At 47.4% G+C, this 13,082-nt stretch overlaps 6 protein-coding genes across 6 annotated transcripts; 1 reads left to right on the top strand and 5 right to left on the bottom strand.

Annotated features, from left to right (window-relative positions):
• Positions 1 to 161: 161 nt before the first annotated feature.
• On the bottom strand, positions 162 to 2,283 carry VTP21DRAFT_2208 (uncharacterized protein; the record flags this gene model as incomplete). Its single annotated transcript, XM_069392378.1, has 3 exons — positions 162 to 1,786; positions 1,857 to 2,032; positions 2,123 to 2,283. The coding sequence occupies 3 exons, from the start codon at positions 2,281 to 2,283 to the stop codon at positions 162 to 164; spliced, it is 1,962 nt and encodes a 653-aa protein (XP_069250785.1).
• Positions 2,284 to 3,432: 1,149 nt separating this feature from the next.
• Positions 3,433 to 6,000, bottom strand: VTP21DRAFT_2207 (uncharacterized protein; the record flags this gene model as incomplete). The annotated part of the gene is made up of 1 exon (XM_069392377.1): positions 3,433 to 6,000. The coding sequence occupies one exon, from the start codon at positions 5,998 to 6,000 to the stop codon at positions 3,433 to 3,435; it is 2,568 nt and encodes an 855-aa protein (XP_069250784.1).
• An 818-nt stretch (positions 6,001 to 6,818) lies between these two features.
• Positions 6,819 to 8,417, bottom strand: VTP21DRAFT_2206 (uncharacterized protein; the record flags this gene model as incomplete). The annotated part of the gene is made up of 2 exons (XM_069392376.1): positions 6,819 to 8,312; positions 8,376 to 8,417. The coding sequence occupies 2 exons, from the start codon at positions 8,415 to 8,417 to the stop codon at positions 6,819 to 6,821; spliced, it is 1,536 nt and encodes a 511-aa protein (XP_069250783.1).
• Positions 8,418 to 8,731: 314 nt separating this feature from the next.
• VTP21DRAFT_2205 (uncharacterized protein) lies at positions 8,732 to 10,187 on the bottom strand (the record flags this gene model as incomplete). The annotated part of the gene is made up of 6 exons (XM_069392375.1): positions 8,732 to 8,965; positions 9,034 to 9,210; positions 9,297 to 9,454; positions 9,518 to 9,696; positions 9,786 to 9,957; positions 10,067 to 10,187. 6 exons carry the CDS (start codon positions 10,185 to 10,187, stop codon positions 8,732 to 8,734), a joined length of 1,041 nt encoding a protein of 346 aa, XP_069250782.1.
• Positions 10,188 to 10,467: 280 nt separating this feature from the next.
• Positions 10,468 to 11,748, top strand: VTP21DRAFT_2204 (uncharacterized protein; the record flags this gene model as incomplete). Its single annotated transcript, XM_069392374.1, has 1 exon — positions 10,468 to 11,748. The coding sequence occupies one exon, from the start codon at positions 10,468 to 10,470 to the stop codon at positions 11,746 to 11,748; it is 1,281 nt and encodes a 426-aa protein (XP_069250781.1).
• A 150-nt stretch (positions 11,749 to 11,898) lies between these two features.
• VTP21DRAFT_2203 (uncharacterized protein) lies at positions 11,899 to 12,726 on the bottom strand (the record flags this gene model as incomplete). Its single annotated transcript, XM_069392373.1, has 4 exons — positions 11,899 to 12,012; positions 12,085 to 12,362; positions 12,441 to 12,540; positions 12,604 to 12,726. The coding sequence occupies 4 exons, from the start codon at positions 12,724 to 12,726 to the stop codon at positions 11,899 to 11,901; spliced, it is 615 nt and encodes a 204-aa protein (XP_069250780.1).
• Positions 12,727 to 13,082: the final 356 nt, after the last annotated feature.

The following is a 13,082-nucleotide window of genomic DNA, read 5'->3' as shown; positions in this document are numbered from 1 at the left end:
TCCAGCCAAGCACCACAAGAAGCACCATCAGCCAGTAAGGAATCTTGGCAGTAGTCGTGACGACACTACGCTTCGCCTCGAGATAGAAGGCGTCCGACTGAGTGCGGAAGCGCTGCGCAAGCTCTCGCTGCTTAGCATCGGTGAGGACGACCAAGCTCTCTTCAAAGTCGAACTCTTCGTTGGAGGCAATCCTGAATTCGCCCTCCCCCTCCCTCCTCCTCCTCCGGCAAATCGATCTTTGCATAGCGTGGGATAAGCTCAAGGGCATTATCGCGTGCCTTCTGGAAGAAGCCATCGATGTCGTCTTCCGGCTTCCACACCCGGGGCAAACCCTTGTCGTCATATCGGAATTTTTCCTCGAAGCGGTTGCGTAACTTCACCATCATCATGTTGTCAGCGACCTCTTCGTCGATCTTCTTGCGCAATAGTTGCCACGAACGCTGCTCGAGTGCTGCAGCGGATTCCTCGATCTCGTCGTCGGAAGAGTTGAAGCTTTTGGTCTTTTTCACAAGGGTGGACTTGGCCTTGCCGACCACGTCGCGGTAAAGCCCAATAACCTTGTGCCACATATCGGGGGCCGCCTCATTCATAAACACGGAGAGCGGGTCGATGATGCTGCGCTCGATCGTCTGCTCCAACTGCTTCGTGAGCTTTCGCATCTCCTCCACACGGGCCTTGCTCGCCACCTCCTCCAAGTCCGCCATAAGCTGCGAGTGCTCCGTCTCGAAGGTCCAGTCCGTCTCCGACAACTTCATTGCCTCCGCCTGCTTCAGGAAATAGGACTCGGCAGTTTTGCGAGCTTCGCTCACGATGGTCAGGAAATCGACCGTATCCGCCTTTAGCTTGTCGCGCAGCTCAGCGACGAATTGCTCCGTTACCTTGCGCTGCACGTTCTTGAGTTGGGCCAAGAAGAAGACGTGCAGAGAGGCATTCATCTTGTTGAGTATCTCGCGGCGTTTGCGCTTGTAAACTTCGGCGTGATAGCGAGAGGCATCCTTGTCGAACTGGGCCAGCGCGGCCTCCCGAATCTCTTTCATTTGGTTGCCAAGATCCTCCACCACCTGTCCGGACTCGACCGGGTGCTTGAATCCTTTGATCTTCTCCTGGAAAGCATCGAAAGCAGCATTCAAGATCTCATCGCATCGATACTGTGCAAGGAGTTCTTGCTGCGTGGGCAGATCGAGGTCCTTGTTCGAAATGATCTTCTCCCAGATATTCTGTGCATAAACGTGGAATCCGTCTGCAGGAACGCGTTTGTGGTATGCGCGCTGGAAGACAAAACTCTTATCGTTCGGATTGACGAATCGATACCGCAGCTGCTCCACCTGCTTGTCGAACTCCTCGGGCTGAAGAATCTTATGAGGAAGTGTCGTGAACATCAAGTCGAAATAGTCTTGGATCTTGCAGTCCTCGAGACCAGCAGGCTTCGAGAGCCCCGCCCAAATGTTCTCCAGATCCGTAGTGAGCGTATTTGCCAAGTTTCCTAGTGGCGTCGTCCCAATATGATCCCGAATCACGAAGAGCAGGAGGGTCTTCTCCTTGCCCTTCTGTGCGTGGAAGAGCTGCAGATTAACTTCAAACACCGTTTTAAGTAATCCCATGTTGGCACCATTATACAGGCCAACTTGATGCTCCCAGAGATTGACAATGAGGACTTCGGCAATTGCCATCGAAAAGAGAGCGCTTTTTCGCTCAAAATCTTGGTTTTCACCGCGCTCGCGGCCATCCGTACCTTCAACATCCATGATGAGCACTCGCATGCCTTTGCCCTGGCCGACCCAGATGCCTAGATAAAATAGGATGTGTCAAAATTAAGGGCAAATCCAATGCTTTTCCCATGTAGCATCACACTTCACCTTTTGTTGTTTGTGCCCGCCGCTGTTCAGACATGACATCGAATCGGGTACCAAACAGCTTATTCAATAATGTACTTTTCCCGGTGCTCTGAGACCCAAACACGGCTACGACATTGTAATTAAATCCTACGTCATCCAGCTCCCATTTTTTCTGCATGTAGTCTTGGAGTTGATCACTTTTCACCCCCATGGAGAAATAAGGGCACAGATTAACCCATCTGCTGAATAGAAAATTATGCATTTCCTCGAGCTTTTATTAGACTTACGAGAATTTCTGGTTTTCGTCGATGACTTGCAGCTGAGGCCATCCATCCTTATCGCCCGAGCGCTGTATCAACCATTGATTATCTTCGCCGATAGACTGAGCGCCAGAGGAAATATCAGGCACCACTGCTGCATCCTCGACTGAATGGGATGATGAACTCATTCCGCAATAATATGTACGTAAAGAGAGAAGGGGTAGTTGAAGAGGAGAGAAGTGAAATGAACGCGAAACTCAGGAAAGTGAAAAAAAAAAGAAAACAGAGATAGAAGAAAGAAATAAATATACTCAAGCAAGAAAAAAGAACAAAAAAAAAAGAGAAAAAGTGGTGTTTTCGGCTTCTCTTTTGCCTGATCTACTAAGGAAGGTGCGCAAAGAGAGGTATGTGATGCTTGTAGTTGGACCCCAAAAGAACGTGAGCCGTCCTTTGAATCACAAGGAAGCGAGAAGATGGGGCGCAGCGGCAAATTTTTTTGGAAATCGGGTTCGAATGCGTAGAAACCAAAAGCGAAGAAAGTATAAAATCAATAAGTAGGTCAGGGCTTTAGCTGCAGATAGTCTTATTAAATAATACAATTGTCATTAATTGTATAAATGGCGATCCTGCACGGAAGAAACACTTCGGGCAATCCGTCCGATCTCTTTGGCCCAAAAGTCACCGCTGAGAAATATTGCGTATGCTCAAGCCACCGCGTGTTCCTGTCATATTTGGGGTACGGCGAAGAGAGATACTTTATCGAGGTTTGGTCATGTTACATTCAGTACTTTGTATAGTGATACTAACAACATATATTAATCTATTTTTGTATTTTGTATGAAATTTAGAGAGAAGAGTCGATGAGCGCCCATCCACTCACCTGACTAATTTTAGGCCTTGAAGCCCACCCTTAAGTCTTGATAATCAACATACTATATACCGCGACTCACTGGGCAATTTCGCTTAGTATTAGAAAATTCTAATCCGTTCCACAATCAAAATATTAAAAAAAAAGAAACATAAAAATAATAGTGATAATAATAGTTGAAGTAAAAAAAAAAAAAAGATAATAGACGAAAAACGGTAGAGAAAAATTTTGTAGAAAAATAAATGAAAACAAGAACATGCAAAGAACAGAAAAAAAAAAGGAAGAGAAAATAGAGAAGAGCAACGTACAAAAGAAAAGAAAAATATAAAAAAGAGCCCCAAAGTACAACACCACAAGAGCGATTAATCAGGGAAAAATATATAATAAAAAATATCATTAAGGATTTATATAATGTATGTAATGGATTGACAAAATAAAAAATAAACGATCCAATATCAACTCGGCTACATTAGAACCCAATGGTGAAATTTCGAGCAATAGCATCACTCAGCAATGATTGGGCATGCTCCAGTAAAAATATCTCCAAATCCTGCCAGCCTCCACCCACTCGCACTAAAACTTTCTGCTGGGGAGGTTTGCCTCTAGGATGGGAGGTCACCAGCCTACAGAGATAGCTCCGTCCGGCATCGCCAAATTGATAGCGACCGGGGTCTATACGATTACAGGGTACGGGCAGAGGAATATGGGCGAGAATTCGCGCTACTTCAGAATCGAGCGGGTCGTCGCGTTGGGGCCGATAGACCGGAGGAGGCTGCTGGTATTGGTGCACACTACCAGGGGTCGAGGGTGTGGTTGGCCGAGGGATTTGGGAGCGCCCGACACCAACTGCTGGAGATTTAGCCCTTGAAGGCGTCACGGGCCGATTTGCACCCACCGTCTTCGGAGTCGATGGCGTCGTTGGGCGAGGAATTTGACTGCGGGCAGGCGATTGCGGGCGTGTTGGAGTAGAGGGTCTAAGTAGAGACTGCTGAGCGAAAGGCAAGGAGGAAGAAGGGCGTGGTATCATCGAAGGAGCATCAGGCTGCTCTGGTCGAGGCTTTGGGCTTAACACCTGCTGTGAAGCTTCATGATATCCAAGCTGTGATACAGGACGCGCGCGTGTATTTAGGGACGGCGGTACAGATGGGGCACGTGACCGCGACATAGCGGATGACCTACCGGAACGTGAAGTGGTGGCTGGCACAGGCGTGCGAGATCTAGGGGGGTGGGGTGATATCGGTCGATTGATTGAGCTCGCCTGGGTTAGCGGCTCAACTTTGGTAGACGAGTTCCAAGCAGGGCGGGTCTGCATTAGGCCACCTGGGGTCGAAGCGCTGGATAAGCGCCGGGATGACCGTAACGCGGAAGGCGAAGATGTAATACTGGTGGTGCTTACGGTGGATGCGCGCGACGAAGGACGCAATTCCGAGGAGGAATGGGGAGAGTTGCCCTTCGACTGGGTGTTTTGACCCAGGAAGCTTGTGCGACGGTTGGATGGAGGAGATAGATAGCGCCTTGCCGAAGTACCAGCAGCGGGCTCCGAGGGGGAAGGGGAGGATGCGCGGGGTCGTGAGCTAGTTGCAGTCCCTAGGCGTATTTTGCTAGGGTTGCTATTATTTCGTACTGTGGGTGTTTTAGGGGATGAAACGTTGGATGGCTCATCGCGCTTTGGTTGCGTAAGATCCACGAGCTGCGCATGGGCCTGCTCCAGTTCTTGCTTTAACTGTTGCCACCGCTGCTTCATCAACGTATGCCGCCGACTTAATTCGCTGTCTGCTATGGCAGGACCTTTAGAGGCGAGGCTGTTGCCAAGCATAGGAATCATGCGCTCCACAGGGGATATGTAGTATTTTCGCTTTGCATCAAATCCTTTGATAAATGTTTGTATAGAATCCGGATCGATGGAATCTAATAAGCCGGGGGGAAGTGACACAGGTCGAGAGCGAATTTTGGAGGAAGGCGTTAGGGGCAAGGTGAGTTTGCCAGGTGAATGTCCACCGGTTTTTTCATGTTGCAATAGCTCGATGACTTTCCGACTCTGTCCAAGGGCTTCCTCGAGCGTATTCATCATGGTGTCAACTTGCCCGGCGACCTGCAAGAAAAACGAAACCCACCGACCGTCTTTGAGTTCATCCTGCAATTCATCCTGAATTTCCTTGAATTCGTCCGTGGCTGTCTCCCATTGCGACTGGATAGCCACGTAGCGTTTTCGCAAAACTCCATCTGGATCCAGAACTTGCTGGTTCGCGTCGGTGGTCAGTCTGGTATGAAGACGCTCAAGGGCCTCGTAGAGCGGTTTCATCTTGCCATCAATCAACTTGAGCCAGGAGTCGCCTGCATCTCCCTCTCCTTCGCTTCCCTGGCCCCAATGCGACGGCAGTATATCCAGCGATTGCGATGGTGGGAGTATATGGGGCCGTCCTTCTGCAATGGCAGCCTGACGTTGCTCCTGGAATTGGAACAGTATGGTGCGCAAATCGTCAAGTTCACTCTGCACGCTATCCATTGTGTCCATGATTTGACGGCGCTTGATATCCTCAAGCAACTCAATAAGTTCATTCCAGTCGCTGATGGCCTTCATAGTCATGCGCAGCACTCTGGTGGTTTCTGCATCTCGAGGTGGACGCGGCAGTTGTTTTTCTAGTTCTTTAAGCCGCTCTAAACAGGAAGCAAGGGATCCAAGCCTGTGACCGGCAGCATCCAAACTTTGAAAAGCCAACGACTTGGCGCGGTCATAGTGCTCATCTTCTGCTAAAAGCTGCGATCCAACTTCAACCCATCGATCGACGACTTGAGCACCCCGTTCAACTACACCCAACAGTAATTCGGGGCTGTCGACAGCTTGCTGAATCTCTTCATCGGAAGGAAAAAGGGCCGCGTCTAATGCTTGCAGACGCGAATCGAGTTCTGGTGATACTGAACTTTTGCTAGTGAGTGAATGGCCATTGCCTTTTGGGGATGGTTGTGCTGCGGCTGTTGGTCTGATTGACTTCTTTTGCTGTTGTGGGGAAGCTCGCTCAACTGCTGGCAGTGGCATAGGATATATACGTTTGCAAGCTACGCAAGATACTTCAATATGATGCTATAGTAACTAAATTTTCAAAATATAAATGGCAGGTGAGAAAAATCACAACAATGGTATAGATTCGTGGCAAACATTCGTCTGATCGGATTAGGAAACGAAAACAAAACATGGCCTAATGTAGAAAAAGGAAATACAAACCTCTCAACACGTATGTGAAGTATCAACAAGAAATTTCGCGTTTTTAGGATTTGCGGGACAAAAGTAGTAATGTCCTTTGTCGACGATGGGCTTGCGAATAAAGCAAAAGGCCAAATACAAACACGCGCTTTTGAAAATCAAGAGATGAAGGAGATCTCAACCAGGGAGGACGACCAATCAATGTAGACCACACGAATGGAGAGTAGAGGAAATGCAAGTGCAATCGAAGGCCAGGAGCAAAGATGATAAAATCCTCTCACTCAATCCCGCTAGCATCAAAATACAAAACGAGAAACTTAAGAACGAAAATTGGGGAGGATTAATTAACCCGATTTTTAACCACCATTCTTCTCCTGCATACTTTTTTTACCCGCGACACAAATTATGCTGCCTCATGTCGAGTAGCATAAAATAAGCTGAACAAAAATTACTCTGATACGAATACTAACTTGAGAATTTTCCTCTTTGGGGTCCTATTCACACATGAACTGGCTAGTAAACTAACTTCAAAAAGTGTATTGAATAAAATTCGAGAAGTGAAATTAACAGATTCTTAAATATAACAAAAAAACTTTAAGCGAGAGTATGCCGACGGATTCTCCAGAAACCCATCCGGATCAACCGTCACCTCGTCAAAACTTCAAAAACTCTCTAAGGGCTTGCCCCTTAACAGCTAAAACCGCCGCAAGCAGTACCACTGCAAATGGCACTAAGAATTTCCTAACGCGGCTCGGCTGGGAAAGTCGATAAAACAAGAGAGCATTCGTCAAGCGATACATGAACGAGTTGGGCACGTAGGGAGGATATCGGCCTTTGCTGAGGGCTTCTTCCACCTTGTTCAGATTTCGCACAAGAACCGAGCGTCTGTGTGAGAAGGTGTCAAAGGAAGCTTTTCCATGGTACGCGCCAGTCCCCGAAGGACCAACTCCTCCAAATGGAAGCGAGGAGATGGCTATGTGAATCAAACAATCATTCCCAACAAACCCTCCAGAGCGCGTCTCGTCTGCCACTCTGTTGATGAATTTGTGGTCTCCAAACACGTAGCACACAAGAGGCTGATCCCGCTGGTTTACATAGTCAATAGCAGCATCCATGTTGGGCACGGTGATGATGGGCAAAAGCGGGCCAAAAATCTCCTCCTGCATAAGTTTGTCATTCGGGCTCACATCAACCACCACCGTAGGAGCGATGAAGCAGTCAGAGCGGTCAGTTTGCCCGCCAATCACAATCTTGCCGCGCGACTCCTTCAACCAACTGTTAAGCCTATCCCAGTGGCGTTCGTTGACGACGCGGCCGTAGTCAGGACTTTGCTTGCTTTCTTTGCCGTTGAAGAACCCCTCGAAGCTTTCTTTAAGTGCATCCACTAAAGGTCCAAGCGTAGCTTGTTCGCAGAGGATGTAATCGGGCGCAATGCAGGTTTGCCCAGCATTGAGCAGCTTGCCCCAGGCAATGCGCTTGGCAGCGATTTTGAGATCCGCGTCCTTCGAAACAATGCACGGGCTCTTCCCCCCAAGCTCAAGGGTGACGGGGCAGAGATGCTCTGCGGCTGCCTTCATAATATGGCGGCCAATAACGCCGCTTCCCGTAAAAAAGATATGATCGAACCGGAGTTTAAGCAGCTCTTGCGTCTCCTCTGGGCCGCCGTTCACACATTGCACGACGTCAGGGTCAAGATAGCGCTGAATCAATACTGTGATGGTTGCGGATGTATGAGGAGTCACTTCGGATTGCTTTAGTATCACCGTGTTGCCGGCAGCGATGGCACCCGCTAGAGGGCAAAGCAGCAAATAGACTGGGTAGTTCCAAGGCCCAATAATTAGCACCACTCCCTTGGGCTCGCTTCTGATCATAGCTGTGTCTCTCATTAGTGCGACTCCCGGGGAAACTTTCTCGGGAAGGGCCCATTTTTCGAAAGAAGAGTGTGCGAGGGCAATTTCAGATTTGGTAGGATTAATTTCAGTTATCAAGGCTTCTGGACGCGGCTTGTGTAAATCCTTGTTCAGGGCATCACAGATTAGATCCTGGTTTTCGTCAATGAGCTTGTAGAGGTTCAGGAGTTGTTTTTTGCGCGACGCGAATGAGCGAGTCTTGCCTGACTTGAATGATTTGGTAACCCTTTCATGTATCTACACATTTCGGCCCAAGTCATTAGCGAACGCTGCAGAAGGGAGGAAAAATGCCAAGTTTACCTTTGCCAAGTCCTCGATTTTCGTATACTGGAGAGCAGCCATTGTAGATGCGTCTGGAGCTTGGTGAGATAATTGTAAAGGGAATGGAAAAGCAAAAAAGGAGTGAGAACTGAAATATCGGAGTGTCTACCCATGTGAAAACCAGTAGCATTTTGGTTCAACCGCATAACTTAACCGAGGATACCTAATTGGGATAATTCATATTTATAAACACAATTGATATAGTAGGAAGTGGTGAACTTTATGTTTTTGAAAAGAAAAAAAACAGTCGAAGAGAAAGACAGTAAAGAAAAATAAAGGGAAAAGAACAAACAAACATTGCAGAGGAAATTCAATCCAAATGAAGGGAGAGCAGCTTAAAATATCGGAATATAGTTATTGATTTTATCTTTTTGGCCCTGACTTACACACTCGGCAATCCAAATGATATTGCGAATCTCTTGCTCTTTTAGCTTAAGATAAGCGTAGAAAATCGCATAGTTGAATTGCTGCTCAAAGGCAAGTTTGTTCAAGTAGACCTCGTGCTCAAAGAAACGGTCCTCCAGGGTCTTGTTATGAGACATGGAGCTGTCGAAAAATTGACGGTAATCCTAAAGCCAATGCAAATACATCATTCAGCCGCTCGGCCACTGAGCGAAGCCAGCATCCCCAAACTTACCAGGTAATATTCACACGCGTTCTTCACGTGCTCGATGTCATCGGCGCGTGCCAGCTTCGCATGGCCATCGGGATAGAGGCGGCCGGTGGAGGGGAACAATTTTTGGCGGTCGTCCTTTGAGAGCTCTGTTCCAAACGAGTTGATAGTGATGTTGATGGTTCGGCGATCGGCCTCAAACTGGTCAAATGCGAAAGTGGGTTATAGACATGGTTAGTTTTATCCTTAGGGTAGGCATCTCACTCCTCATAAAACAATAGTTCTACCTGTAGAATGTCACCCATGATCTCGGCAGTGGGTCCTCCAAGTTTCTGGCAGTATTGGTAGAAGTCCTCGAGATAGGCTTTATAAAGAGTGTTTCTAATGATTTCGATATTCAATTCGTCCAGATCTTGCGCTGATAAGCAATCTCTAAAGTAGGGCGCTAGAGTGTGTATCAGTATATTAAACTATCTGAGGTCACCTGATCGAGAGCATTATATCATACCAAGAGGAGTCTCCACTAACACCGTATTATATAATTCGGCCACGTTGGTTGCTACGCACAAAGCCGGCATGGATTCAAACACACCCAGCGGGTGACATCGCTCCAAAAGTTCATGCGTGTCACGCTCGTGTAATGTGCCTGTAATAAGGAGGATAACATTGTCGATCATGTACGCGTACCTGTAACAAATCCGGTGGAATTTAATTTCAATGTTATAAATTGGCATTTGGTTGGAGGGTAGACTAGAATGAGTGAGCCATATATTTACGTCATGTAGTCCAGAAACTTGGCAAGAGGGTGTACCGCGTGCGTTCTAATATATTCAAACTCCCTCACGAGTTTCTCGGTGAGTTTCTCTGCGATCGTCGAAGTAGAAATGGGCGAGGGCTCATTCTGCAGGAAGTTGCCGTAATCGGTTGCAGACAGCTGCAGTTTCAGATCTAGAGTAACATCCAAAATGGTAGATCAGCCATCCACGAAAAAAAACGGCAGCTTCCAATTGGGAGCATTCAAATTGGAAACCGCTGAGGCGCGATGCCTGGTATTTACCCTCCAGAGTCTCGCACTGGGACAGATTAAGATACTGCTGATGCGTGAGAATCCCCGAACGATAACCGCGAACAATGGCCTCGAGGTAGCCATCATTGGCGTTGAATGTGGCCATCTGCATCTTGTATATAGGTAGAATGGATTAAATAGAAGAGAGTATAGGTGAACTTGGTCAGGAAAAGACACCCAAGAACTAAACTAGATTTAAGATGATGTCGAAATTCAATCCGATCTGAAATCCGCTGCCCTCGACTAGCACAATAAAGCTATCAAGTTGCACTCCGCACTAAGACTCAGGATCCTAGGGGCGATGAATTTTAGTAGCTAATTCCCTTCCTCCTTTTTTTCCCATCGGACTACACCAAACGCACACACACGAAGCTATAATCACTTTCTTCGCTATGATAGAGTCGTGGATATGGGTCACCATACTTTCAATGGTCATGCTCATCTCATCTTTTCTGGCCGGCAATATACCGCTAGCATTCAAGCTCTCCGAGGACCGCCTCAAACTTACGTCTGCACTTGGTGCTGGATTGCTTGTGGGCACAGCACTCATTGTCATTATCCCCGAAGGAATGGAGACTGTTTACTCTATACCCCACCAGCACCAAACCCACGACATTGCACTCCATAATTCCCATCCCGGGCATGTGAGACGGGAAGCAAACTGGGCAGATGCCAGAGGAGTTGAATCTGTACGGTGGCCAGAATCACAGCAGCACCAGCAGCAACAGCAAGAGCAAGATCAACAAAATAATAATGATGTAGAAAAGGGAGAGGAGTCAGAGAGTATTTCATCAATGAAAAATCGAGATGCAGGATCCGGCACAATACGATTGACACGAGTAAGAAAGGATTCCAAAGAAGATGGAGAGACATTATCAAAAGAAGAAAGCGGGCCGAATGAAAAATTGGTGCGCGATGTCGAGCATACTAACAAGCAGGAAGGAGGTGAACATCCCAAAGATTTCGACCAAGATCCCGACTTTGATCACCATTTCGCCACCACGGGGGGAGAGACAGTAGGCCATCGCTATATCGGCCTAGCACTCATTTCAGGCTTTATTGTCATGTTTCTGATTGACCAGATAGATACGCATTCTCATTCGCATGTAGCGGTTGCGGATTTCATGGAGCTTCCGCTTCGCCCTAACTCAGCTTCCTCCGAAAATGGCGGGACAGACCTATCATCCCATTCTAGACGCTCAGGCACCGCGACAGCGTCAACGAAAAAACCCTCGGCCACCATAGGCCTAGTAGTCCACGCTGCTGCAGATGGAATTGCCCTTGGCGCATCGGCACAGCAGCCAGCCCTATCCATCATTGTCTTTCTCGCCATTATGTTGCACAAGGCCCCTGCTGCATTCGGCCTTTGCACTGTGCTGCTGGCAGAAGGTTTCACACGTAGGCAGATTAGAAGGCACTTGACCGCCTTTTCGCTTGCCGCCCCGGTGGCTGCCATGATCACATTCATTCTTCTACAAATAAGCGACGCGATATCCGAAATGCAATGGTGGACGGGCATTTTGCTTCTCTTCTCCGGAGGGACTTTCTTGTATGTGTCAGTGCATGTTATGTCCGGAGTGACCTCTGGAGGTAACCTACCTCGCAGCAATTTGATAGCCATGGTAGGGGGGATGTTGCTACCGCTACTGCTCTCGGTGGACCATGGACATTAATCTCTCTCTTGATGAGTGCTTCGTGTGTGTATTTCTTTTATTTTTCCTTTTTTCCGCCATGTTTGATATATAATTTTTATTGAGGAGTATAGCACAATAATTGAAAGTAAAACAAGATAGAATACCACTGTTGTAGTTTTCCACGTCCCCCTATAAAGGAATGATATGGCAACCTAATAAGCCTCGGCCTCCCCATCCTTGCCTTGGTACCAACTCTATTGTGATGCGCTCTGATGCTCGCTCCAACGTAACCATGATTGCTTTCTGTAGAATTAGCAAATAAATATAAAGGGTGAGAATGGGTCAAGGCAGTCAGAATCATTCCAGTATACTCACGCCTTCATTCCGAGTCACCACGCCTGGCAATGCCTGCAATCCCCGATGATTACCCTCATGTAGTTCTCCAAACCGAACTATTTTGTCGCCTCTCATTAAACCAGCTTGGCTAGCAGGCGAATCGGGGGCGACACTATCCACCAATGCAAATGGATGCACGTCCTCTGCAGGATGTGAGCTGAAGCTTGCACTGTGTTGTTGCTCGCGGTTCTGCGCATGTACCTCATAGAGGGCATTTTCAATGCGATTCATGAGTTCTTTATGATCGTTACGTAGGCCTGGGGAGGGGAGGCAAACAAGGAGCTGTTGAGTTGAACGATGTGACATTTATGTAATATTAAATTAGTTATAATTACGTATGATCTGGTGCCGGAGATTCCGTACAGCTACCACATCAATATCAGTCCGAGGGAAGCCAGAGAGATCGACCAGTGATTGGGTCATTCCAACACCGTGCTATTTTCACTATAGGAATTTAGCTCGATATCGTTGTTTGTTCCTGATACATCGGTAACCTACCCCTCGCAATTCGGTCTCCAATTCTCGTATATTTGCCTCTAGCTGATCTTTTTCAGAGATTAGCGCACGAGCATTCTGAACAGGGTCATGTCCGTTCACTTTGGTCTCGGTAGAAGTACTCATTATGCTGCCTCGTGAAAGTAATAAAAGTGCGCTGGCCTCTATGTCCTACATATTACGCGTTCAGTCACAAATCTTCTCATGGAATTATGATGCTGCGCCGCGGGTCAAAGACCGACTCCGTTTAATTTGGGATATAACAAGTTAGCATCTAATAAACTGTTCCCTTTTTGTCATGTGAGAGGACAAGGTTTTCGCAATGGCAAGACAATCTTAATTAGAAGGAGGTTATAATCTTCTAAGAATAAGTAAAGGCACTGTTCGAACGGTGCTTGTATCATCTCTTGTTGCCAACATGTTATGAAGCATAAGGTGGGGAAGAAGGACCAAAAATCAGGATGAGGCCACCGCCTCATGCA

Source organism: Calcarisporiella thermophila (assembly GCF_041956535.1).
Source record: "Calcarisporiella thermophila strain CBS 279.70 unplaced genomic scaffold VTP21scaffold_13, whole genome shotgun sequence".
Lineage (NCBI taxonomy): Eukaryota > Fungi > Calcarisporiellomycota > Calcarisporiellomycetes > Calcarisporiellales > Calcarisporiellaceae > Calcarisporiella > Calcarisporiella thermophila.
Note: the sequence above shows the minus strand (reverse complement) of the source record. Positions and strands in the feature narration are given on the sequence as shown.